Source organism: Carassius auratus, chromosome 7 (genome assembly GCF_003368295.1).
Source record: "Carassius auratus strain Wakin chromosome 7, ASM336829v1, whole genome shotgun sequence".
NCBI classification, from domain to species: Eukaryota; Metazoa; Chordata; class Actinopteri; order Cypriniformes; family Cyprinidae; genus Carassius; species Carassius auratus.
This window is the reverse complement of record NC_039249.1, coordinates 32,894,555-32,922,341: the sequence shown is the minus strand read 5'-3', so window position 1 is coordinate 32,922,341 and position 27,787 is coordinate 32,894,555. Positions and strand designations below refer to the sequence as shown.

General features: G+C 38.6%; 1 protein-coding gene across 45 annotated transcripts in view; it reads left to right on the top strand.

The window, feature by feature from the left end:
- LOC113106534 (receptor-type tyrosine-protein phosphatase delta-like) overlaps positions 1 to 27,310 on the top strand; it is a 339,617-nt gene extending 312,307 nt beyond the window's left edge. For 39 of the 45 annotated variants that reach the window (XM_026268581.1, XM_026268579.1, XM_026268575.1 and 36 more), the window contains 11 exons: positions 2,531 to 2,654; positions 5,291 to 5,466; positions 6,969 to 7,088; positions 7,194 to 7,348; positions 12,078 to 12,363; positions 14,120 to 14,298; positions 14,378 to 14,504; positions 18,264 to 18,389; positions 19,496 to 19,650; positions 21,234 to 21,369; positions 25,150 to 25,218. In XM_026268581.1, the coding sequence (XP_026124366.1) occupies positions 2,531 to 2,654; positions 5,291 to 5,466; positions 6,969 to 7,088; positions 7,194 to 7,348; positions 12,078 to 12,363; positions 14,120 to 14,298; positions 14,378 to 14,504; positions 18,264 to 18,389; positions 19,496 to 19,650; positions 21,234 to 21,369; positions 25,150 to 25,218 (1,653 nt within the window). Of the gene's footprint in view, positions 1 to 2,530; positions 2,655 to 5,290; positions 5,467 to 6,968; positions 7,089 to 7,193; positions 7,349 to 12,077; positions 12,364 to 14,119; positions 14,299 to 14,377; positions 14,505 to 18,263; positions 18,390 to 19,495; positions 19,651 to 21,233; positions 21,370 to 25,149 lie in introns of all 45 variants that reach the window. The other 6 variants (XM_026268559.1, XM_026268604.1, XM_026268603.1 and 3 more) reach the window with 1 other exon arrangement.
- Positions 27,311 to 27,787: the final 477 nt, after the last annotated feature.

The window sequence follows — 27,787 nt, the reverse complement described above, 5'->3', positions numbered from 1 at the left end:
CTGGGCTTTGGCCCCCGAGCATGAGATCAGCTGTGGAGCTCCGCCAGAATGCCTGCTAGGCCTGAGCTCAAACACATGGTATTGTCATTCCGGGACGCTTTTGCATGGGCACAGAAAGTCATTTTAGCAGCACAATGAAGCAGGCGAGTTCATGAGCCATGTTCCAGCAGATTTTGGCAGAATGATGCGGCTTAACTGGAGATTTGTCATCTTTAGCGAAGCTTTATGGTGGGGCACGGCGACTCGCCCTGACAGAAAAATACCACCGCTGTCAATTTACACTTCTTTATATTGAGCCCGTTTGCTTATGTAAACAAGCGGCTGTGCTTTACAGCTAAAACAGCAGCGTCTCCTCGCCTCTCTCAGCTATACGTGTCGAATGTGAAATATCTGCTTTGGCTGTTGACAGTCTCACAGCATTTATCGTTTTGCTATTTCTGAGCATAATTTGTCCAAGTGGGGCTGCGATTTGTTTGCAGTTGTCTGCTATCATTTGAAAGGGCACATCAGTGGACAAAAGTGCCGTTTGAAAAGGAGCACATCTCTGCGTGATCCTTCAGAATCTATTCAAAGCATGAAGACATTACTTTCCCCTATTCGCTTACGGGACCAATTTTCATTCATTCAACGCTCCTCTGAAAACTGTAATTTGAAATTTGTCAACGCAGAGAGCTGGGCTCGCAGGCAGATGCGTATCATCTTTTCATTTTCAAAAGACACTGCGGAGACTGAATAATTTCATTATTAAAGTAAATGGGAAAAAATTGCAAACGGCACATAAGACTGACGCTGAGGTCATATTGAGCACAAAAGCTCTTTCACTGGCAGACTCTTTCAGGCCCACACCTGTTTTTAACAAGCTCAGCGCTGAAAGCTTCAATCGTCTGACTTCCTGAAGAAATGAAAAGAAAAATGTTAATGGCAGGAAGATCATGGGCATCATATGCATCATTTATTCATTCATTCATTCATTCATTCATTCATTCATTCATCCACTCCATGATCCCAGTTTTGCCCATTTTATCTATTCATTATTAATTCACCTTCATTTCATTTCAAATTTACTCATTAGTAAATAGACTATACATGCTTTCATTCATCCATCCATTAGTGTTGCCTGCAGTTATTTTATTCATTATTTTGTGGATGCAGGTGCATCTAAAAAACAAAACAAAAAAAATTGAATATCATGGACAAGGTCTTTATTTTTTGTAATTTAAATAAAAAAGTAAACGTTCTTGTATTCTTGATTCATTGCACACAAGCAGCTTAGAAAAAAAAAAAAATCAGTATCTCAGAAAATTAGAATATTCCATTGTCAGCTTGATTAGAAAGCTGCTTGAAGTCCAGTGTGAAGTTTCTGAAGTCAGGGATTATTTGGTATGGCGTGAAGTCTGATGGTTTTCTTTCATTGTGTTTTATCAAGTCCAAAGTCAATGCAGCTATCTACCAGGAGATTCTGGAGCACTTTATGCTTCAATATCGCCTCAGCAGTGCCACAGTCTGATCACCTCCACACCACACCGCACTGAAGCAGTAATTCATGCAAAAGTTTTGAGTGCACAACTAAACCTGCTTTGGAGATCTTGAACAGTTTCTGATTTGTAAATGTTTTTTTTTTGTTTTTTTTTGTATTATTATTATTATTATTATTATTTTTATTGATATTTCAGAAAATATTGAAATTTTTGGAGACACTGTTTTTTTTTTTTTTGCTGTAAGTCATAACCATCAGAATTAATAAAAAAAAACTCTTGAAATATTTCAGTTTGTGTGCATTAACTCTAGAATATAAGATTTTCTTTTTAAATTAAATTACATAAAATGAAAAAAAAAACCTTTCCATTATATATAAATATATTTTTTTTTCTTTTTTTGAGATGCACCTGCAATTACTCCAGTCATACTTAAATTTTATAAATTTATGAACAAATGTGTTCATTAATTCATTCATTCATTCAATCAATCATATCTTTATTACATTATGTTCAGTGCATTTGATCTAATTATTATTTATTAATTGATTCACCTTTCTTTGGAAATTAGAATATTTATTTCATTTATTCTTTCATTATTATTTTGTCAAAAATGAATCTATTCATGCATTTGTTTGTATATTTATTAATTAATCTGTTAATCCATATTTGTTAGATATTCATTATGACTTTTAATTACTGAATTTGCTGCTAAATGGATGATATATGCATTGATTGATTAATTTCATGAATGTCAGGTCAGTTTGTGATGTAGAGTGTTTCCGCCCAGCAGCAGAGTTTATTTCTGAGCGCTCTCGCTCGATGACGTGTTACAGTCGCGCTCTATTAATACAGACGGTAAATGCTGATCATAGCCGTGTCTTTCTATTTCAGACGGATATTATTAGTGTGAGACACTCAGAGTATGTTGAGTCTGAGCCAGCAGTTAGCATACGGCTGTAACCTGAGCTGCGTCTGTGTGAGCGTGTTTAGCTCTGATGCTAATGTGAGCTCATTAATGCAATCATTAATTCATATTCCTCTTTCCTCCTCAGTCGATCGATCCTGGTCAGCAGTTCACCTGGGAGCACTCCAACCTGGAGGTCAACAAACCCAAGAACAGATACGCAAACGTCATCGCCTACGATCACTCCAGAGTCCTGCTGTCCGCCATCGATGGTACGCTCACCACTGTCTGAACATCCTTAAAACTGAATTATAGTGTTGAGTAGATATCATTGCCCAATGTCAGAGATAAATATCTCATATTAGCTTTAGAATAAATTCTAACATTTATTTATTTTTTTGTTATTTTTATTTATTTTATATTATTTTATATATATATTATTTATATATATATTTTTATACTATTTTATATTATATATTTATTTATTATTATTTAAAATTACAAACCTGATTCCAAAAAAGTTGGGACACTGTACAAATTCGGAATAAAAACAGAATGCAATGATGTGGAAGTTTCAAATTTCAATATTTTATTCAGAATACAACATAGATGACATTTCAAATGTTTAAACTGAGAAAATGTATAATTTTAAGGGCAAAAAAATGTTGATTTTAAATTTCATGGCACCAACACATCTCAAAAAGTTTGGACAAATCCATGTTCACCACTGTGTGGTATCCCCTCTTCTTTTTATAACAGTCTGCAAACATCTGGGGACTGAGGAGACAAGTTGCTCAAGTTTAGGAATAGGAATGCTGTCCCATTCTTGTCTAATACAGGCTTCTAGTTGCTCCACTGTCTTAGGTCTTCTTTTTCACATCTTCCTCTTTATGACGCACCAAATGTTTTCTCTGGGTGAAAGATCTGGACTGCAGGCTGGCCATTTCAGTACCCGGATACTTATTCTGCGCAGCCATGATGTTATAATTGATTCATTATGTGGTCTAGCATTGTCATGTTGGAAAATGCAAGGTCTTCCCTGAAAGAGACGACGTCTGGATGGGAGCATATGTTTTCTAGAACTTGGATATACCTTTCAGCATTGATGGTGCCTTTCCAGGTGTGTAAGCTGCCCATGCCACACACACTCCTGCAACCCCATACCATCAGAGATGCTTCTGAACTGAGCTCTGATCACAACTTGGGTTGTCCTTGTCCTCTTTAGTCCGGATGACATGGCGTCCCAGTTTTCCAAAAAGAACTTCACATTTTGATTCGTCTGACCACAGAACAGTTTTCCACTTTGCCACAGTCTATTTTAAACGAGCCTTTGCCCAGAGAAAACACCTGCGCTTCTGGTTTAGATATGGCTTCTTTCTTGACCTATAGAGTTTTAGCCAGAAACGGTGAATGGCACGGTGGATTGTGTTCACTGACAGTGTTTTCTGGAAGTATTCCTGAGCCCATGTTGTGATTTCCATTACAGTATCATTCCTGTATGTGATGCAGTGCCGTCTAAGAGCCGAAGATCACGGGCATCCAGTATGGTTTTCCGGCCTTGACCCGTATGCACAGAGATTGTTCCAGATTCTCTGATGCACCGTAGATGATGATAACTTTAGACTATTTGCAATTTTTCTCTGAGAAACTCCTTTCTGATATTGCTCCAGTATTTTTCGCCGCAGCATTGGGGGAATTGGTGATCCTCTGCCCATCTTGACTTCTTGTTTTAATGTTAATTTATGTGTTTATTTGCTTAGTTTGTGATGGATACATGTAATCCTGTCTTGAAATACACCCTATTTAGGCAGCTCACTAGGTTTTGGAACAGAGTTGTAATGTGTCAAATATACACTGAAAGTATGTGGCTATTTGAATACACACACACTCACACACACACACATCGGTTCAGTACAATTGTTATTATTATTATTTTTTATATCTGTGTCATTTTGTTGTCTTTGTTTATAAGAGAGAGAAGAAAACGCAGGATTAATTGTCTTGTGCTATGCTGTCAGTCGCAGAATGAAGGAGAAAGTGAAAAAGATGGCATTTTTAATGTATTTATTAACTCTCAGTAAAAGAGTTCAGCTGGAGACAGACAGAGCGTGAGCGCGAGCCGCTCTTCTGTCAGACGGAGAACTGCACAAATCAAGCCTCGCTCCATTTTCTCCTGATTTCTCACACGTCTTCAGTTCATTCCACTGTTTCTCTCACAGAAATCACAGAATAAATACAGTATTGAATAACGATTCGGGCCGTTTTTCAGAAACTGACATCTGAATTTTAATGATTTTACTGAACTGTTTTTCTAAAAGGATCATAATGAAGAATGAGAGAGAGAGAGAGAGAGAGAGAGAGAGAGAGAGTGTGTGTGTGTGTGTGTGTGTGGAAAGTGTTCTGCTTTTAAATGATTTGCTTTTGATGAGCAAATGGAGGATGTATATCACTGTACTAAACCAGTTGTGTTATTAATGACAGTCCATTAAGATAATGTTTCTGGATGTTTTCTGAATGTTATGGTTAAAAAAACGACATCATTAAATATGAACTATTCTATAGGAGCTAATATTTGAACTTTTTTCAACATTGGATGAATCCAGGTGCATAATTCTTGATTGATTTTGTTGATATAATTAAAGGTTTTTATTGAGGAGATTTGAGATTTCTCTTTTTAATCACTCCATAAATACTAAAATACTGAAAATAAGATAGATAGATAGATAGATAGATAGATAGATAGATAGATAGATAGATAGATAGATAGATAGATAGATAGAATTGACCAGTGTGTGAAAAATCTAAAGCAAACAAAACTATAATTGAAATACTTGAGCATCCAAGTAGAAGCGTGCAAGAAACGGAGGTGTAGTGTCTGGTTCTCAGGGTGTTGTGTGTGTGTTGGCAGGGATTCCAGGCAGCGATTACATCAACTCAAACTACATCGATGGCTACCGGAAGCAGAACGCTTACATCGCCACTCAAGGTGCGCTCCCAGAGACCTTCGGTGATTTCTGGAGGATGATCTGGGAGCAGCGGAGCGCAAACATCGTCATGATGACCAAACTGGAGGAGAGATCCAGGGTACGTCAGGCTGTGACATCACTGGCTTACGGTGTCTTCTAACTAAACATGTAACATATAAGATAAAGATTCCAATCACAAATCACAGCCAATCAGAAGAGAGAGTGGGCGGAGTCTCGGCAAGTGCACTGCAGTATGCATAAGTACATCAATAAAAAATAAAAAAATAAAATTAGTTTACATACTCACTACAGTCTATGTCACGTATTTGACGTTTGGTAAGAAAACACTGTCAGAATGAGTCCAGTTAAATCATTACCAGATCTGCAGTATTGATTTAATTATTACAATATTTATAGCAAACAATACATTACAGTTATTTATATAACTGGTACTTGACATGAATATCACACAGAGTTAGTTATTTATTGGAGAGAACTGTTCGATATGTTTGATAAACTATTATCTCACATAAAATAACTGTAGCTTAAAAGATGTAACGATTTAAAATCATGACAATGGCAAAAATGGCATGATGTATAATTGACAAAAATAACATAAATGTAGTAAATAAATATTCAATTTTGACTAATATTGATTATGAAATAACCATTAAACTGTCACATATTTTGTGTGCAACTCTGGTTTATAGCCTAACCCTAACCCTAGAATATCGAAATAAATAATGTCTCATAAATCTAAAAGCAAATCAAATCAGGGTGTGTTTATGTCTTGAATCTGAGTAATAGGGTTGGGAAAAAATTGCAAATGTCATATGAATAGAAAATAAAGCAGCTCAAATAAAACTGAGTTCCTCCTCTTGAGGGCTTTCTGACGGTAAAGCAGCTCAGTTTTTTCGTGCTCTATTTGTGGAAAGCGCTGGCTCTAACCGTCTTATTTTTGACAAATTACATCAATTATGGCAAAACGAAATGTTTCCAAGCAGGTTTAAAAGCTTTTGTCGAACTGATTATTGGTCTAATTAATATCAAAACCCATGTCATCCTCAATTTTAACAGATTTCACCCACAATTTCATTTCCATCCTTTCCGTATTTGCACCATTGATGTGTGTGTTTCTCAGATTCCTTCTCCTCGCCATTATGAGCTGCAGAATTTATATTCATGCCTTGATTTGTCCTGCATTTATGTGTCGTCCTTTGCATGAATCCATCGACTGACGCTTGCTGTAAAGACTTACAGACGCACACTAACGCAGAAACTCTGGCTCTGAAGCGTCTTCACTCCTGCATTTAATCAAATATTCAGCGTCCTAATGTTATTAGCAGAATTGTTTGCAGTCAGACAGACCTGCATCCAGCACGAGATGCGTATGGTTTTTCCTTCATGTTCAGCGTCTCTTTTGTTCGTTTGCTCCTGACAGACTAGCAGCAGTGCAGCCCACATCTATTAATGCTAATGACGGCCGGCTGTGAAGTGATTGCGACAGAGCGCTGGAGATAGTAATTATAGCGTCTGTCACTCGCTGCGGTGTTGTCAGCAGGAATTGGGAAAGGCAGCGCTCCTTCTCTGGCTTTATCCGTGTGTTTGTGTGTGTTTCAGGTGAAGTGTGACCAGTACTGGCCCAACAGAGGGACGGAGACGTACGGACTCATTCAGGTCACGCTGCTGGACACGGTGGAGCTGGCCACATACTGCGTCCGGACGCTTGCCCTCTACAAGGTACAGCAAATCCACATTCACTCGGCCACACATCGCTGCCGAGCTCCAGAAAGCATCTTGTCTGTGAAAGTGAATGATGATTATTTCTGTCACTATTGTGTTCAGAACGGCTCCAGCGAGAAGCGAGAGGTGCGGCAGTTCCAGTTCACGGCGTGGCCGGATCACGGCGTCCCGGAGCATCCCACACCGTTCCTGGCCTTCCTGCGCAGGGTCAAGTCCTGCAACCCACCGGACGCCGGACCCATGGTGGTGCACTGCAGGTCTGACTTACTGCTAATAACACAGAGAAAATAGTCATGAGATTGCAAAATGTAATATGCAAATTATGTGTGAAAATACAGCTGCACGTCACAGAAATAAATTAAACTTTAACAGAGATTCACATAGAAAACAATGGTAATAATATTTCACAATATTATTGTTTTTACTGTATTTTGAAGATAATAATTTCAGAAAAATCACAAATTCACATTGATCCCAAACTTTTGAACTGTGGTGCATTTTCCAAATTCAGATCCATTTTTGTCTGCTGTTAAATATGACTTGTTTCTGATTTAAGAATTCATGTTACGTGTCTCTTGCTGAGCACAGGTGATGTAATAATGTGTTGTGTGCTTTCATTTATCATTAGAAACCATATTAAAGAATTACTTTCATATAATAAGTAGATCACAAAAAAAAAAAAAAAGGATGGATGGATTGGTCAAACCAATGCTAGATCTCAACTTTGAATCACACTGTTTTCATGAGACTCGACTGTGCGTCTCTGTACGAAAAAAAAAAAAAAAACTGATTTTGGTGCATGGCAGAACATGAGGCACTCTGGCATTTATGGAAAACCCAGATATGAAACCATCTGTTAAATTCCCCTCTAAGCGAAAGCAGCACAAAAAACATCAGGCACAGAGAGGCATGCACAAGCTTCCATCGGAAAACTGCCAGAGAGAAAACAAGGATTAGTAAACCCTTAAAAATAACACATAAGGCAGTTAATTAGAGCTCCCAGCGGAGCGCTTGAAATTGAAAAATCCTTATTTCCCCTATTTTCTCTGGCCGGCGTGTGCGTTGAATGCTGGAATTAATATCATTCTTTGGGACGGAGACTTTGAATTCCTTTCGGCTCACATCAGATAACGTCTCGACAGCGAGACTTTAATCCGCACCAAAACGCCGGCACGCCTGACCATTAAAAAACCTTTCTTTCATTTTGCGGCGGTGTCAGAAAGTTGAGGCATCCTTCGACAGGAGCAGAGAGAGTTTTAAGCCGGCAGGATCGCATGAGGCGGGAGATTATATATGTGCTGTTTGTCAGCCAAACAAAAGCTCCTCCTCCTTCGCTCGTGGGTAATTAACTGCGCTGCAAACTATTCGCCTTCTGCAGAATGAACATTCAGATTCTATGTGCTTAATGCTTTCTCTGAAATCTGCCAGACATCATGCGATCAATGCTGATAGTGTGTGTGTGTGAGGCTGTAAAGTGGGCGTTTATCGCTGTCACCTGTAACCCGCAGGTCACCACTGAAGCGTATGCAGTCAGCCGTTATCGTAACAAAAGAGAAAGTCCATCCAAGCACATGATTGAATGTCATGGAGGTCACTGGACAGACAGACGAAGGGTTTCTGAGTGGCAGGAATTTCAGACGTATGAACCTGTCAAAAACACATCCTCGTCATATTTCACCCAAGAGTCCAAACAAAGACAGTGATTTTGCATAAAGCTAAGAACGCCTTGCTAGTAGCTGTGGATATTTCAGGGCTGGTTTATTTCACAATGTTGGGGAAGCAACTCTGAAACTGTAGCTTGATCAGCTACAAGCTACTCATAAATTAAAGTAGTTAAGCTACATTCAAGCCACCCTTCTGAAAATGTACCTAGAAACTACTTTCAGTTTTTATTATTTTAGTATTAACATTACAGTCAATTCAGGTCAATTCAAGTCAATTCAGCGACAAAGTGTCCCAATCATTTAATTTTTGTAAACTCTCTGATACACAAAATAATATTTATGTATTTATTATAACTCAAACTGACTGTCGAAGTGCCAAATTGCTACAAATGTAACATCAATGGAAGGTAATGAGGTATTTACTGACTGTGAATGGAGACGTCAGTCATTAGCTGTGCACGTCAACACTGCACTTTGCGTCGAATCATTATTTGCCGAAGGATAAGCACACTGCTATATCGCAGTTTTATTTTCTGTTCGATTAGTGTTCCTTACAAAAGAGTGGGGGACAGAGATTATGATGTTTCATCTGTGTAAAATAGACATTTGATCTAGAGTGCAATAAAGCAGGAAGATTAATTAGTTTAAAAGGGCAATTATTCACCTCCTGCATGTGCTTTAATGGTACAGGTTGTAGGACTTGCCACAAGAGGGTGCACTACCAAAACAATAAAAATTCAGGGTTTGATGACACTAAGAAGGAGCATGGAATGATGGGATTTGTTGTCTTCTACCTAACCATTGACGGCCATCAATCAGACGATATGAAAACGATTACCACTTGTTCAACAAATATATACACTCGTGTACATTCACAATAACTGGGCATACATAGCAAACGCGAGTTCAACAATTTGCGCGAGTAGATTACATACAAAGTCAATGCAAAGACGCGATCAGACTATGATTCAGACACGTCCATCTAGAAAATGCAACACCGATATTGATCCTCGCTCTTTCTCTCCTCTTGTCCCAAACTCTTCTTGGTCGTTTGGTTGGCCCGTACGATTATGATTATGGGAGCTGTCCTTGTGGACAGAAACAGCGGCAGATGGTAAACAGTAATTATGTTCCATAAATAAGTAACACAATCCACCATAAAACGTGCAAGTAGTAGTAAATAAGGAACTGCTTGAATCAAGCCAGTGGTTTGCTGGATGCTAGACCCTACTTCTGCTTTTGTCCACGACAGTGTTGTCATGTGGTTTCTACGTCAGTAAAGGCAGGAACAAAGGGTAACTACGTCATGGACAGGCGACTGCACTGCCCCATGTCACTGTTTAGAATGGGAATTTTCTCATGATTTGAAAGTAGTTGAAAACATTAGAGATATTGTTAGTAATCGTGACTCATCAGAACGTAAAAAAGAATGAAGCTTTTGTTCGCTACTTTCTGGAAAAGTAGTTAGCTACTGGAAAAGCTACACTATAATAAAAGTAGCTGAGCTACTGTCACGCTACTGAAAATGTAGTTACGTTAGTTGCGTCACTACACCAACACTGGTATTTCATGAAAGTGCTGTAGGCTTTTTTTTTTTTATACTACAAACATTTTCACATTATTGTACCCTAAAGAATATTGTCCAATGACAACATGCCATCTTGAAACAATTAAACAATTATAAAAAGAACAATTAGAGTGAATGGTTATGTACAAAATTCATACCAAACCATTGTTTTAGCAAATATAAATGATAATTAATACACTGTAATTCAAGCATATGTGACATCTTTCCCCAATAAAAACGTGACAACTTGCTCAGGTGTTTAATGATTTGCAGTTTTTCTAATAATAATAATAATAATAATAATAATAATCTTTACTCCCAATTTCTACCCAAATAAATATTTTAGATGTTAATGAAAATGTCCATGGAGATCTAAGATTTTATTAATTTCCAAGACTTCCCTGATTTGGGAATAACAATTTTAAAATCACAATTAATTGATGAGCAATGAACGACAGAGATAATTTTTGTTCGTTAGAACTATATTGATCTTGGAAACTAAGCAAGGTTTGTCTTGGCTAGTATTTTGATGAAACTTTGGTTTCCACAACATACAGCTGGTGAATTGGATGTAAATGTGAGTGGATGGATTTATGCTTGCTGCAGTGCATTCTGGGATTGTGTCCTCTGTGAACGAAACATGTGAGGTTGCTTTAGAACAGGGCTGTTCCTCGAGGGCCACAGTCCCGCGGAGTTAACTAATGAAACACACCTGAACCAGCTTATCAAGACTTCAGACTCACTAGAAACTTTTGACTTAAAAGAGCCCAAATAAAGTGGTGGAATACTTTTGCTGACTTTATGAGAGGTCTTTGTGTCAGGTGCTCCACAAATGGGTTTTGTAAACTTTAAAAGTGTGTTAGTCAAACTTCTGTGTGTGAGGTAGAGCTGGTGTTAATTAGCTCAAGTGTGTCGTTCATTAAGGATTCTCTCTCACTCACGTCTTCATTTAGGAAGAGCACTAATGTGAGCATTTGTGGAGCTCTGGTCTTAATGAAGGGCTCTGATCTCAGGTGTTTCATGGAGAAGTGCCTGTGGTTGACGTCAGTGGCTGCGCTTCAGGAAGTTAACAAAGCTTTGGCCTCTTCAAAGTGATGGAAAGTGGAAAGTAGATGGAGGCTTTTTGAGTCTGTAGATGGAGGTTAGAGAGGGTGAGAGGCTAAATGGAGGGGTTGTTTTACTCTGATAGCGAGCACAGGTGTACGCCGATCAAGAACAGCATCATCCACTCCAGAATCTCTGTCATTAAATACTGTTTGGCTGTTCCACATACATGTGACGCATCACTTACTGTCAGCCATTTCCCATTGTTTTAGCACTTTGAATCTGTGTGTAAACAATGAAAATGTATCTGTACACAAAACAGTAGGGATGTACGACTGTTCAGCAAATTAAATTAAGTTTAAAGACCAAATGAACTGTACTGAACAGTGATGTGACACGATCAAATATCAACCAGAGTCAGAGAAGCAAACATTTCACAGTGTAGAAGAATTTAAATGTGTCTGAGATAAACACAAAAATCATTACAAGCACAGACAGCACATGTCTCTGATGAGAAGAGGAAGGGGTTGTGGCTGGTTACTGCATGATGATTGAATAGCCTTAATCGATTAGTAAGTATAAGTTGGTATTCGGCCTTCATCCAAGGTTTAATTTTGTTTTTGTTTTCGGCTTTGGCCAAGTATTTTTACTTTGGAGCATCCATACACATCAGCTCTAACATCGTCAAACATTTGTCCTGTTGTGTGACAGTGCTGGTGTGGGTCGGACCGGCTGCTTCATCGTCATCGACGCCATGCTGGAGCGAATCAAACACGAGAAGACGGTGGACATCTACGGTCACGTGACGCTCATGCGCACTCAGAGAAACTATATGGTCCAAACGGAGGACCAGTATGTCTTCATTCACGACGCGCTCCAGGAGGCCGTCACCTGCGGTACCACCGAGGTTCCCGCCAGGAACCTATACGCCTACATCCAGAAACTCACGCAGATCGAGTCCGGAGAGAACGTCACCGGCATGGAGCTGGAGTTTAAGGTAAGACGGATGTTAGTGGGAGTTGGGTTTGTTGACCTCTGTTTGTCACCGTAATTCCAAAACCAAAGTTCTCGCCCCCTACAGATTCGGCTTGGTATACATCCGCGCTAAAATATCAAGGTGAAAGTCATCATAGCTCGCATAGTATAGACCCAGCTCCCAACCCCAACTTTGAGAATAGATTAACGACAATATTTTTTTTATCGCCCGATTAGAGTCTCCCGTTCACGCAGCACGTTAACGCCAATAATGGCCCACCACTAACTTTGCAAGGCACATGACTACATTCTGTGATCAAATACAATCAATTTGTTAACACGCTCCACAGTGCCACCTAGCGCATTTAGATATAACTGTCTTTTAGTTTGCACACTTAGGATTTGCCATGCATTTCCTGCATTTACAGCAGGTGAAGCAGCACATAGTAAAATTCAAATTGTGTTTTATTTGTGAAATACTAATTACATATTGAATATCCAAATGTCCGACTATTTGCACACACTTAGTGAGACTTAGTGAAGAGTCCTGAAGAGCCCTAGCCCTACTTGACCTCGTGTTTATTGATGCATCTGATCTTGGAAGCTAAGCAGGGTTTGGCTTGGCTAATATGTGGATGAGGCTTTGGTTTCCCCCACAATGCAGTCAATTCACAGACAAACAGTTGCTCTTCCCATCACTACCAGCAAAGAGAGGTAGTTAAGATGGTGTAGTGTCTTATCTAGTTGAGTTGATCTGTCTACTGCCCCATCCCCTGACTTGTCTGATTACGGGAACTCTTGATCAAACTTTATCTGAACAGATTGGGGCCTCGAAGCACCGCTATCATGTCACGTTTACAGACGTCCGGCCGCAGCTCTAGAATGACATAAGCAGAACCGCCGAATTGGCCACAGGAAGCTGCTCGTCTTTCTTCAGATATTCAACCCCACCGTATTTTACTCGGCCTGCAGTTTGTCAAACAGAAATCTATTTACCAAGAGTAAGAAGGTGAACGAATGTCACGCCACATGATGAGCTCCGGCCGAGCAGAGCAGTCGACTCTGGCCCACCACAGGCTCTCTTCGCTCAGCCACATAGAAATTTTGGGGCCAGTGGTTTCTCCTGCAGGAACTCAGAGACCCCTGTGCTGTTCTCACGCTAGCGCTAACCATTACTGCGCTCGCTTTTTTCACAGCAAACCACATGTGCTTCACTCCCTTGTTTTCAAGACCAAGTTCAAACGGTTGAAGACATTAAACATCTATCTATCTAATTTTTAAACAGTAAGATTTTTTTCACCAAGCCTGCATTTATATGATCCAAAATACAGCAAAAATGGCTTTTACTTTTTACAGTAAATCATCATATTATTCTGGTTTCTGAAGATCATGTGACACTGAAGACTGGAGGAATGATGCTGAAAATACAGCTGTACATCACAGAAATAAATTACAGTTTACAATATATTCAAATAGAATTCAGTTATTTTAAATAGTAAAAATATTTCAGTGTTTCTTCTTTTGTTGTATTTTGGATCAAATAAATGCAGGCTTGGTGAGCAGAAGATAATTATTTAAAAAGCATGAAAATCTTGCTGTTCAAAAACTTTTGACTGGTAAAGTCTCAGTTTTTCTGCCCATCGTACTATAAATCCATTTGTACAGATATTCACACGTCCTACAAAGATTTACTACTTCTGTTTTCAAGTCTATATCAACAAGTCTAGGCAAATTTTAGCAATTTTTTTTTAATGCTGTTCACGATATGTTTCTTGCAGCGGTTAGCGAACACAAAAGCTCACACCTCACGGTTCATCAGTGCCAATCTGCCCTGCAACAAATTCAAAAACAGACTGGTTAACATCATGCCCTACGAGTCCACACGCGTCAGTCTGCAGCCAATCAGAGGAGTCGAGGGCTCCGACTACATCAACGCCAGCTTCATCGACGGATACAGGTGAGCAGAAGAGCCCGGATCCGTCCGTCTGTGTGTGTTTGAGCGTGAAGATAAATGTGTGTCTCTCGCTGTGTGTCAGGCAACAGAAGGCCTACATCGCCACGCAGGGTCCTTTAGCCGAAACCACAGAAGACTTCTGGAGGATGCTGTGGGAACACAACTCCACAATCGTCGTGATGCTGACCAAACTCAGAGAGATGGGCAGAGTGAGTGCTTGACAGCCCATCATTTATTCATTTATTGCATGTGATTTAATCTGAAATTGTGTAGTAGGTAGATAAAAAATATATATTTTCTTATAAAATGTGCTCCAATAATATTGACATGTTGTTGCAAACAAGACACACACACACATATATATATATATATATATATATATATATATATGTGTGTGTGTGTGTGTGTCTCTCTATCTCTCTCTATATATATATATATATATATATATATATATATATATATATATATATATATATATATATATAGATATGTATGTGTGTGTGTATGTATATTGTCTATATTTATTATAGACAATAAATATATTTATATATATATATATATATATATATATATATATATATATATATATATGTGAATATACTGTGAATAAGATTGCAGTTTCACTATTTGCATATGCATTACAAAGTTAATTATTTTTTACATGCAATTATACAAAATAAAACCAAACAAGATTTGTAATGAAGATAAAAATATGTAGACTAATAAGAATAAATGGTGCGTGTTGCACTCAGCATCATGTGCACCGGGCAAATCTTGCAATCTGATATTTTAAGGAATATGATACACACCAGCATTTAAATGCAGCTGGAATTTATTTTTTTTAAGTATTTATTAATGAAGCTCTTTTTACATTGTGTGCACTTTGTTGATTATAATGAGAGAACCTGAGTTTAAACGTGAGGACATTTTATTAATCCATCCATTCTTTTCAGTTTCAGTGATTTAGCAGTGGGCAGGTTTAATTGATTTGTTTCTTGTCTTAGTTAGCCCTAAATAATGGGAGGTAAAAACAGTACCTCACGTTTTACTAAAATTAAGGAAATTATTAAAAAACACGCAACCATTTTTTAATCAGTGTATAAACCATAGACTGTATGAAAGCATGGACGTAGTGTCGTCACCCATAGGTAAGTAGGCAGAGCTGGCCGTCGCCATCTTGGCAGCGTGTCACCGCACGTCACTCCTGGATAATCAAAAATGGGCAAAAAGGTGAGAACTCGTTGCTAAAACCACGTCCACCTAGCGCACGGCGGTAACAACAGAGCAATCCACCTGTCACTCAAGTGGCCACGCCCTTCATTATGCAGAATTTTAAGGCTTAATATAATTTAAACGGAATTTTGAGTTATACAAAAATTCACCCCCCTCACAGTCATGAATGGCAAAATTAGCTATATAGACCAAACTCCGTTTTTGAACCAGGTGGTAAATGTTTTTTCTGCGGTAAAGTTGGGCATTTTAACATGGGGAGTCTATGGGACTGACTCCCTTCTGCAGCCCGCCTCAAGAGGCCAGTCGATGAATTGCAGTTTTAGTCACTTCTTTATTGGCTTCACGAGAGAGAGCGGGTATCTGTTTATATCTGTTTGGTATAAACAGATATCTTTTTTCCAAAGTAGTTATCTGTTAAAATGAAGGACATGTAATGAATAACAAAGTATGTGCATGTCAAAAATGTATGCTGTTTTATTAAATGCTGTTTTTGTCTTTATCCCCATTTTTCATGAGCTGAACCTTAGAGATCTAAGACTTTTTCTATGTACACAAAAAGCCTATTTCTCTCAAATATTGTTCACAAATCCGTCTAAATCTGTGTTGGTGAGCACTTCTCCTTTGCCGAGATAATCCATCCACCTCACAGGTGTGTCATATCAAGATGTTGATTGGACAGCAGGATTATTCCACAGGTGTGACTTAGACTAGCCACAATAAAAGGCCACTCTAAAATGTCCACCAGAGCTGTTGCCCAAGGCTTGAATGTTCATTTGCCATAAGCCATCTCCAAAGGCGTTTCAGAGAATTTGGCAGTACAGCCCAGGACCTCCACATCCAGCATCTGCAGCTTCAAGAACGTCTGGGACCATCCACCAGGACAGCTGCTGCAACAATCTTTTTCACTATACAGGGCAGATGGCAGACAGCGTGTATGGCATTGTGTGGGCGAGTGGTTTGCTGATGTCAATGTTGTGGATCGAGTGGCTCATGGTGTCGGTGGGCTTATGATAATGCACAGCTCCATGATGCAAGGATCTGTACACAATTCCTGGAAGATGAAAACATCCCAGGTCTTGCATGGCCAGTATACTCACCGGACACGTCACCTATTGAGCATGTTTGGGATCTTCTGGATCGGCGTATACGACAGCGTCTTCTAGTTCCTGCCAATATCCAGCAACTTCACACAGGCACTGAAGAGGAGTGGACCAGCATCCCACAGGCCACAATTAACAACCTGATCAACTCTATGTGAAGGAGATGTGTTGCACTGCGTAAGGCAAATGTTGGTCACACCAGATACTGACCCCCCAAATACAGTAAAACTGCTCATTTTAGAGTGGCCTTTTATTGCGGCCAGCCTAAGACACACCTGTGTGATAATCCTGCTGTCTAATCAGCATCTTGACATGCCATATGTAAAGTGGATGGATTATCTCGGCAAAGAAGTGCTCACCAACACAGATTTAGACAGATTTGTGAACAATGTTTAAGAGAAATAGGCTTTTTGTGTACATAGAAAAGTCTTAGATCTTTGAGTTCAGCTCATGAGAAATGGGGGCAAAATATTTCTTAAATATATACATGCATGTGTGTATATTTATATACTGTATACACAATAAACATATATTATGTGAATGAAAACTTCAGACTACACTTTTCTGGGGAAGTCGTGGCCTAATGGTTAGAGCGTCGGACTCCCAATCGAAGGGTTGTGGGTTCTAGTCTCGGGCCGGCAGGAATTGTGGGTGGGGGGAGTGCATGATCAGCTCTCTCTCCACCTTCAATACCACGACTTAGGTGCCCTTGAGCAAGGCATCGAACCCCCAACTGCTCCCCGGGCGCCGCAGCATAAATGGCTGCCCACTGCTTTATATATGAAACACAAATAATAATAAAAGAGGCTCAGTCATCTATTAAACGTGTGTGTTTATTTTATCACTTCCATCCGTCAGGGAATCACAGCATGCAAAAAACAAAAATAAATATGAAATAAATAATACTGTTAAACAAGAAAGTAGCTTAAATTAGGTTTCCCACCAGCTCTGTCGCCCAACACAAAATTAATTTGCTGAATGCATAAACCATATTTTCTTGCCCTCGAACTTGCCAATCTAAAGGAAACGCAGTGTATGGTGTTTGAGGTAATTTGTAAATTAACATAGACCTAAAGTCTAAATAAAACAATTTAAAACTAAAACTATTACGTTTATTATACTTGAATACTAAACAAGTGTTTTGTGGTGTTCACCACCACCGGTGGCAGTACACAACCGTGGAGATACAGCTCTCACAGCCTTACATTTCAACCTCAAGTTTGTTTTCTGTTTTGGACTCTCTGTAAACCTTACTTTTTCAATATAATCCACAGTTGTTGGTTTCATTTGTGTTTAATTCAGTGTCTCCAGTATCGTTAATGGAATTTTGATTCATCCGATCATTTTGCCCATTACTGCTAATACTTTTTCGGCTGTGACTGAATGTAATATCCAGATTTTGCCTTACCTGAAATTAAATAAATTGCCACAGATGTTATGATCTCATGTGCTACCGTTGAGAAAACAGCAGCTTGATTTTCTTTCAAATAGATCTGGTGCACATTTTATAATTAGTTTTCCCTTTGCTGAAACCCCAGTGTTAACGACTGTTCCTGCCAGGGCTGGTATTTGTTCTGATGCATTCTGGTTGTATTTTGGCAGTCACATGACTGGTGTATTGTGTGTGTCCATCAGGAGAAGTGCCATCAGTACTGGCCAGCAGAGCGTTCAGCCAGATATCAGTACTTTGTGGTGGATCCGATGGCCGAATACAACATGCCGCAGTACATCCTGAGAGAGTTTAAAGTGACGGACGCACGGGTGAGACTCCAGAGCCTGGACCTGGGATTTGTGTATTATAGTTTATATTCAGTCTGAGTAGAGCTCACAGGCCTCTAATTCCATCACAGCATTTATTCTGATAAACACTCACACATTCATGCGGTTATCTCTCTCTCTCTCTCTCTCTCTCTCTCTCTCTCTCTCCCTCTCTCTCTCACGTCTCTTATCTGGGATATACAAAATCACTAAAGAAATGCAAACTCTCTGAGCTTCTCGTCAGGAGCTTTTCAGCCGCCCACATCAGAGGAATTAGTGTCTGGATTCACACACACACACACACACACACACACACACACACTCAGGTGAAACGACACGCTTCTGAGCTGTGGGCGGCTGGAGCTCAAAACAGAAAAACACCCAAAACTACCGAGCTGAGACCATGTTTTTATACTTACTGTGGTGTACCCTTTAAATACCAGCTATCAATATAGACTTATATGATGCTTTTCTGGCTTTCTGCTATATCCATATGCTAAATAGCTTTTTAAATATCTTTAAGTCACTTCTGCTCACCAAGGCTACCTTTACTTGATCAAAAATACAGTAAAAATTTAAAATATTATTTGAAATATTTATATGAAATATTATAATTAATCATCTGTTTTCTGTGTGAATCTGTGTTAAAGTGTAATGTATTTCTGTGATGCTCCGCTGTATTTTCAGCATCATTCCTCCAGTCTTCAGTGTCACATGATCTTCAGAAATCAGAATAATATGATGATTTACTGCTCAAGAAACATTTCTGATTATTATCAATGTTGAACACAGTTGTGCTGCTCAATATTTTGGGAATAGGATTTAGAGATGAGTAGGAATTTCAACAGAACAGCATATATCTGAAATGGAAATGTTTTGTAACATTATAAATGTTGTAAATGTCACTTTTGAAATCTTCCTGAGCCCAAACGTTTGAACAGTACTGTATCTTGCTGGCGCTGAGGCATCAGTTTAGTAGCAACATGAGGTTTCTTGATTATTGTTGTTTCTTGAGCTTCTCAGACTGGTTCAGGAGCGTCATGTTCTCGTCATGGGTTTGACAAGCGCAGCATCTGTCTCTGGTGTGAATCTCTCTCGCTCTCTTTCAGGACGGACAGTCACGGACCGTCAGACAGTTCCAGTTCACAGACTGGCCAGAACAAGGTGTGCCAAAATCAGGGGAAGGCTTCATCGACTTCATCGGCCAAGTGCATAAAACAAAAGAGCAGTTTGGTCAGGACGGACCCATATCGGTCCACTGTAGGTAAGAAAGACACGAGCCTGTGTGAGGAAAACTGAGCCGAGCAGATGCCACTGTTCATGAATATTTCTGTGAACTAAATATTGTCCAATAGCAAATACTCCAATAGCATGAAAGCTGATTTAAACACGTCTTTATCCCTCCCAGGAAGTTGTGTTTGTCACCTCAGAAGTGCACACACACACACACACACACACACACACACACATACACACACACACACACACACACAGTTAACTGTTACCACATGATTTTTCAAATGACATTACTTGAAATTGTTACACCAACAGGATGTGACATCATTTGATTGTTTGTTCTGACGGGAATACAAATACATGATTTGATTCCCTTTATCTATATTTTACACAAAATAGTGTTGACTGTATCTATTACACTTAACCAATATTATCAATATTTTTACTTAAGATATAATAAATGATCAAACAGTTATTGGTAACAGGTTAGTGAATTAGCTAAGACTAATAATGAGCAACATATTCATACAGCAGTTATTCATTTTGGTTAATATTAGCTGAGGATACTCCAGCCCAAAATGAAAATGTTGTCATTAATCACTTTCCACATCTCATTCCAAACCCGTAAAAGCTTTGTTCTTCTTGTGACTGTCCCAAAGACACTGTTAAGTAAATTACACGGTCAAGGTCCAGGAAAGTATGAAAAGCATCTTAAGAATAGTATGAGAAAAAAACAAAAATAACTACTTTATTGAACAATTCTCTCCTGTGTCTCTCCACATCATCCGTTTTGAAGAATATCTGCTGAACGCAAACTGCGTACGCTCTTCTGTGTCAGATTTAAATGAAGATCGCGTATTCTTGTGGCGCGACTAACGGTGAAGAGCACACGCTGCCTGCGTTCAGCTCATATACGCCAACATGCCGCTATGGTGATGTTTTTGTTGTCTGTAATGTTATTCTTAAATGTAAACAGTGCATCATCTATATGAAAAAATGTGCATACATTTCCTGAGTATAGATTTTGAAATCATGGTTAAAATTCTTGTTTGATTTTATTGACATATTAGACTTCAAGGTTTTTACTGTGGGAATTTTGAACTTCTCTTTTTATCACTCCATAAATACGAAAATACTAACAACAGCCAGAAAATATACATTATGTCATGTATCTGTGAATGATATAAAATCAAACCCCTCAGTAAAAACCTTCATTATATAGAGAAGATTTAAACTAAGTTCTGGTGTATGTAAATGAAACTGAAGTGGAGAAACTAACCCCTAACCTTTGAAGATGTGCATCTTCACAATGTTTTTTTTTTTTTTTAGGAATAAAATCTTGTATAAATCCACTTGAACAAAATATATGAATGAACCCCTCAGTAAAACCCTTGAGAATATAGAGAGGAATGAATATTGCAACCTTGGAAGAAAATAACCCAGCTTGTTAAAACTGAACAGTGCATGGAAAACAGTGTCCTGTCTCAAATTAAATTAGCAAAATAATATAAATGCGCCACTCCACATCCAGATGAGATCAGATTAGTTCAGATGTTGAGGTGTGTTGTTTGGCAGCTCCAGCTGACAGGTTGTGTTGTGATTGATCTGCAGTGCTGGCGTGGGCAGGACGGGCGTCTTCATCACACTCAGCATCGTTCTGGAGCGCATGCGCTATGAAGGAGTGGTGGACATCTTCCAGACGGTCAAGATGTTGAGAACACAGCGGCCGGCGATGGTCCAGACTGAAGTATGTATCCGTTCACACTTCTTCACTTCAGTCAGGATGTAAAACACAGATTAAAACAGCACATTACAGCTAATAACGTCCAGGTCAGGTTAGTGATCAGGCTTTCAGACATCCTCCCGATGAAGAGTTTCGACAGAACGAGCAGATGCTCGGCTTTGTTCAGTACGCAAATGCTGGTTCTCATTTATAACGACAAACCCTTCTGGTTAGCCATGCAAATTGGTTCAGATAAGCAATTTCACAGCTAACCCGCACAATGGCCTTTCCCAGCGTCAATGGGGGAAATTATTTTCTGCGATCAATGTGGACAGCGAGGTGATGAGGCTCGAATCTCACGCTTGGCGCAACACAATCCCTGCTCTTCACCTCGCAGACACGCGACACAAAAGCGCAGCATTAGATCCGTGCGACCCTTCACGTCGCAGGCCGCCGGGATGATATGTTGCTATGGAGACGAGAGGAGCCATGCATCCGTGAATTCACAGAGAAATCCATAAATTCGTTCAGAAGGTGTCATGTAACATCGCACATGTGCTTTACCGAAAGATTGTGTTTCAAATGTCAAAGAAAACTAGATTGCCATCATGAATTCATGTCATTTCTGAACTGATGTTCCTGCTGTGATTCATCGATGCATGTAATTCAACATTGCCTTCAAGATTTTGCATTGAAATGCATCAGTAGTAGTAATAGTAGTAGTAATTTTCTCTATTTTTAGACTGTGGTTAAAATGTATTTATTATTTAAAAATATTTAAAAATGCTAAAGTTGTATCCTCTGGTTATGCATCAACACTGATACCATTATTTATATACCATATTAAATTATGTGCTTTATCATCATCAATCATTATTTTAAAATATACACTCTTCAATGATAAGCACATATTTTTCTCCTTGTGAAAAGAAGCACTCTATTTTATAATCAATCACTCTAGTTTTATAATTAATAAAAAGTTATGTATAACAATAATAATAATAATACACTTGAATTGTGAATTGTGTGTGATGTTTACAGACATGTAATTAAATGTTCATTCTTATTAAATACAAAACTATTGTAGTTTTAATTTATATTAAATACCTGGTACATACTGAAAAAAAAAAAAATAAATAAATAAATAAAAAAATAAAAAAAAAAAAATATATAAATATACCCTGAATGCACTGTAAGTCACTTTGGATAAAAGTGTCTGCCAAATGCGTAAATGTAAATGCATTCAATTTACGGTTGAACTTTAGAGTGTTTTGACCCATACATATTCATATGTAATTTCATAATTACTTTTTTTCTTTAAAATATGGTTAAAGTATTACTGCATGTGAATGTGATAAACGAAACTAAAATACACTTGAATTTTTAAATAAGTTGCAATTTAGAACATTTAAAATACAGGTGCTGGTCATATAATTAGAATATCATCAAAAAGTTGATTTCTTTCAATAATTCAATTTAAAAAGTGAAAATTGTTCATTCATTACACACAGACTGATTCAAATTCAAATTCAAATATTTTGATGATTAGAACTGACAACTAAGAAAAATCCCAAATTAAGTAATCTCATAAAATTAGAATTACTTAAGACCAATTAAAAGAAAAGATTTTTAGAAATTTTGGCCAACTGAAGAGTATGAACATGAAGAGTTTGAGCATGTACAACACTCAATACTTAGTTGTGGCTCTTTTGTCTGAATGACTGCAGCAATGCGGCGTGGCATGGAGTCGATCAGTCTGTGGCTCTGCTCAGGTGTTATGAGAGACCAGGTTACTCTGATAGTGGCCTTCAGCTCTTCTGCATTCTTGGGTCTGGCATATCACATCTTCCTCTTCACAATACCCCATAGATTCTCTCTTGGTATTAAGGTCAGGTGAGTTTGCAAGAACAGGGATACCATGGTCCTTAAACCAGGTACTGGTAGCTTTAGCACTGTGTGCAGGTGCAGAGTCCTGTTGGAGAATGAAATCTGCATCTCCATAAAGTTGGTCAGCAGCAGGAAGCATGAAGTGCTCTAAAACTTCCTGGTATACGGCTGTGTTGACCTTTGACCTCAGAAAACACAGTGGACCAACACCAGCAGATGACATGGCACCCCAAACCATCACTGACTGTGGAAACTTTACACTGGACCTCAAGCAACGTGGACTGTGTGTCTCTCCTCTCTTCCTCCAGACTCTGGGACCCTGATATCCAAAGGAAATGCAAAATTTACTTTCATCAGAGAACATAACTGTGGACAACTCAGCAGCAGTCCAGTGCTTTTTGAAGCGAGACACTTCTGGTTCTGTCTGTTGTTCAAGAGTGGCTTGACACAAGGAATGCGAAGCTGAAACCCATGTCTTGCATACGTCTGTGTGTAGTGCTTCTTGAAGCACTGGCTCCAGCTGCAGTCCACTCTTTGTGAATCTCCCCCACATTTTTAATGAATGGGTTTTGTTTCACAATCCTCTCCAGGGTGCAGTTATCCCTATTGCTTATACACTTTTTTTCTACCACATCTTTTCTTTTTCGCCTCTCTATTAATGTGCTTGGACACAGAGCTCTGTGAACAGCCAGCCTCTTTGGAAATTACCTTTTGTGTCTTGTCCTCCTTGTACAAGGTGTCAATGGTCGTCTTTTGGACAACTGTCAAGTCAGCAGTCTTCCCCATGATTGTGTGTCCTACAGAACTAGACTGAGAGAACATTTAAAGGCTTTGCAGGTGTTTTGAGTTAATTAGCTGATTAGAGTGTGGCACCAGGTGTCTTCAATATTGAATCTTTTCACAATATTAACATTTTCTGAGATACTGAATTTGGGATTTTCCTTAGTTGTCAGTTATAATCATCAAAATTAAAATAAGCATTTGAAATATATCAGTCTGTGTGTAATGAATGAATATAATATACAAGTTTCACTTTTTGAATGGAATTAGTGAAATAAATCAACTTTTTGATGATATTATAATTATATGACCAGCACCTGTACATTATTATTATTTTTTTTTCTGACGTCCTGCACCCATGTGCCCACCTTGTTTCAAAGTGTTCATAAGTATGTTTCGAAACAGTCATGAAAGTGTCTCTCTTTAAGTCACTTAAAGGGTTAGCTCACCCAAAAAAAAAAATATGTCATTAATGACTCACCCTCATGTCATTCCAAACCCGTGAGACTATCTTCGGAACACAGTTTAAGATATTTTAGATTTAGTCCGAGAGCTCTCAGTCCCTCCATTGAAAGTGTGTGCACGGTGTACTGTCCATGTCCAGAAAGGTAAGAAAAACATCTTCAAAAAAAGTAGTCCATGTGACATCAGAGGGTCAGTACATTTTGCATTTACAAATACATTTTGCTCCAAAAATATTCTGAAGATGAACGGAGGTCTTACGGGTTTGGAACAACATGAGGGTGAGTTATTAATGACATAATTTTCCTTATTGGATGAACTAACCTTTTAAGTGGCATTTCATTTTATTTTATTTCATTCATATTATATTATCTGCAAGTACGTTTTTAACTAAGGGGAGATCTTCAAATGTCAACCCTGCTACCATGACTTTGTATAGTAAACGGTTCTCAATTAAAAAGGTTACATGTAGAAAGGTTGTAAGAGCATTGAATTGAAACAGGCTGTTACTGTCAACCCTGTTACCTTTCTGAATAATGTCCAACATGCATTAAATCTCAATTAAAACATCTAGATGTCTAGTTGTGTTTTATATAAATGAACACACACATCTGATCTGACTGAATGTTTGGCTCAGATCTGACCCGTCTCTCTGTCTCTGTCTCCGTCTCTCAGGATCAGTACCAGTTTTGTTACAGAGCTGGGTTGGAGTATCTCGGGAGCTTCGACCACTATGCAACATAAGATCTTCATCACACTGTCAGGGAGAGGGATCGGCCATCGGACATCCAGCGGTCATTTAATTCTTCTGAGCCATAAATACCTGCTTGTGAAAAGAACTTAAACTCTTCGATTCCATGTTGGATGTGCAACGTAAACCTAGAAATACTTACAAACGACAATAAAAAGACAAATATCCAGGTGGACCAAGAAAAATCACCCCGATCTGATTTTCAAAAAGTAAATGATGAATAAATAAATAGTAATAATGATTATGATGATAATAATAATTTCAGACAGGTGAATCTAGACTGCGGACGTGCGGAATAATCGCTGCTTCGAGGATTCATGAATCATAAAGGAGTCAACGAACTCAGACGCTGTGAGATGGGGAGCTCGAGACACGGTGTAAAGAGAATTTGTTTTGTTCCACAATCAATACGAGGAGATACATCACTGATGAAGAGAGGAGACTTCATCACGACCACCACCATCATCATCATCCTTGTCGTCATCATCATCGCCATCATTAAAGAAGACTAAACAGAGCTGAAGTAATAACTACGACACGCAATCCGATGTCTGGAGAAACCACACCGATAACACACACCAGCTTTTGTTTCACGTCTGTGGTGTTTTCCTCTCTGTTGTGACAGAAATCAGAGTAGACTGACGATATTTCTCATGGGGTTTTTTTCTGATGTCCTGATGTCGGCACCCATGTACCCTCCTTCATTCATCGTTTTGCTGGTGGTTTGTGGCATTTTGTTTGAAACTCAAGCTGAATCGTGGGGTGGGCAGAGTATAAAGGTTAGAAGATATCTCAGTTCTTCCGCGAGCAGAGAGAGAGAGAGATGAATAAATTCTTTATTTATATAACATTGAAATGTATATTAAAAAAATATAGAAATATAGATGCTATAATATATGGGAATGATGGTGGGTTTTCCGCTGGAATGCACATCGGCTGGACGTATGGACACACATCTTTTCTTGTGCAATAACTAGAAGTTTTACGGCCGGAGGGTTCGATTTGCGTTGGTTTAACGAAGGCGGGGCGATCGTCGTCATGTTCATGTATTCATGGGTCAAAGGTCATCGTCGTGCATCCGTTAGGCCACAGGTACAGAGACGTCCACGTGTTCATTCTTTTGCATTTAGAGTGCCTTATATTTATGCCTGTTCTTTTCTACGATATTCATTTAACGACGTGTATAGTTTAAGTAGTTCATATACGAGTATTTATCGATTGATTTCCCATGCGTACGGATTTATAGTCTATGAAATTATATATGCAAATACGTAATTCCATCATTACTGTTTAATTTTCTGTGGCCTTAATTTGGCTCAGAGAAAATAAATATGACAAGGGTACGACAAAGAAAGAAAGCGCACGTTAACCGCCAGGCCTGATACTGTTATGTCATTTCTGTTATGTTATTCTATATTAATTCCCCAACAGCAGCGAGACAAATTAATTCTGTCTTTTTAAGACCAAGCCTTAGCATCAAATTTCTGGTCGTTTCCAGTTATCAGTGGTGAAAAATGGTGGAAAAGAAACGGCAAAATAAACGAAAGACCCTGAAAAACCTGCAAAGCTCTTGCTGGGAAGATACTAAGAATTTTAACATGCCAATTTCACGACTAGAATATTATGATTCAAAACTTGAAACTCTCTGGCTTTGTGGATGTGCATTCCAGATGCCCCCCCCCCCCCCCCCCCCCCTTCTTGTTTTAATTAGATGAAATGTTTTATTGTTTTGACTCTTTCTTTTGTTGATTTTGGATGTTTTTATCATCACATGTCGAGCAACAGGCAGTCGTTGCGTAACTGTCAGCACCACCTAGTGTTCAGCGCTTCAATGTGCTCCATGACGGCTTTTCTTTCCCTGTTCTGGATCTAATTTGATATGCATGAGTTCAACTGCAGTGGGGGTGAGTAAGAAGAATTGCACTTTGTATCTCTTTATCTCTATGCACTGCCCTACTGATTCCGCACCCATTACGGATTTTACTTGAACCCGACTGTACGAATCTCCTTCAGACTTCACTTGGTGTGTATGTAAATAACACAAGAAAGAGACTACCCAAGTAATAAGAGAGAAAGGAAAAAAAAGATTAAGAGAATGGAAAAGCAAATTGGTTGCGGAAAAAAATAAAAGCATCTTTAGCAGGTGATTTTGAAGTGTCACTTCTTCCCCGTTGAAAGACTGAAGCGTCACGAGCGCAAACGTACATGTGGTGTTACTCTCACATCTGGATGCATAGACTGAGATTAATTCAATTCAATTGTAAAGAAAAAATGGCTTGTTAAAAAAAAGAATCATGAAATTACCTCTGATTAGTTGTAAATGTAAACTGTTTTGATTTAATTATTATTATTGTTTTCTTTTGTTTGTTTATTTTTTTTTCTGAATGAATGGAGTGCTTTTTATTTTCATACTTAGATGACATTGGTGAAAAGACACATCTGTACGAGAAGCCGTCCTTCTGTACTTTGCTGACACAAGTTCCATTTGTTATAAATGAATTCTATTAAAAAATATAAGTGTTATGCAAACGTGTTTCCTTCCTTTCCTCATGTGAGACGACC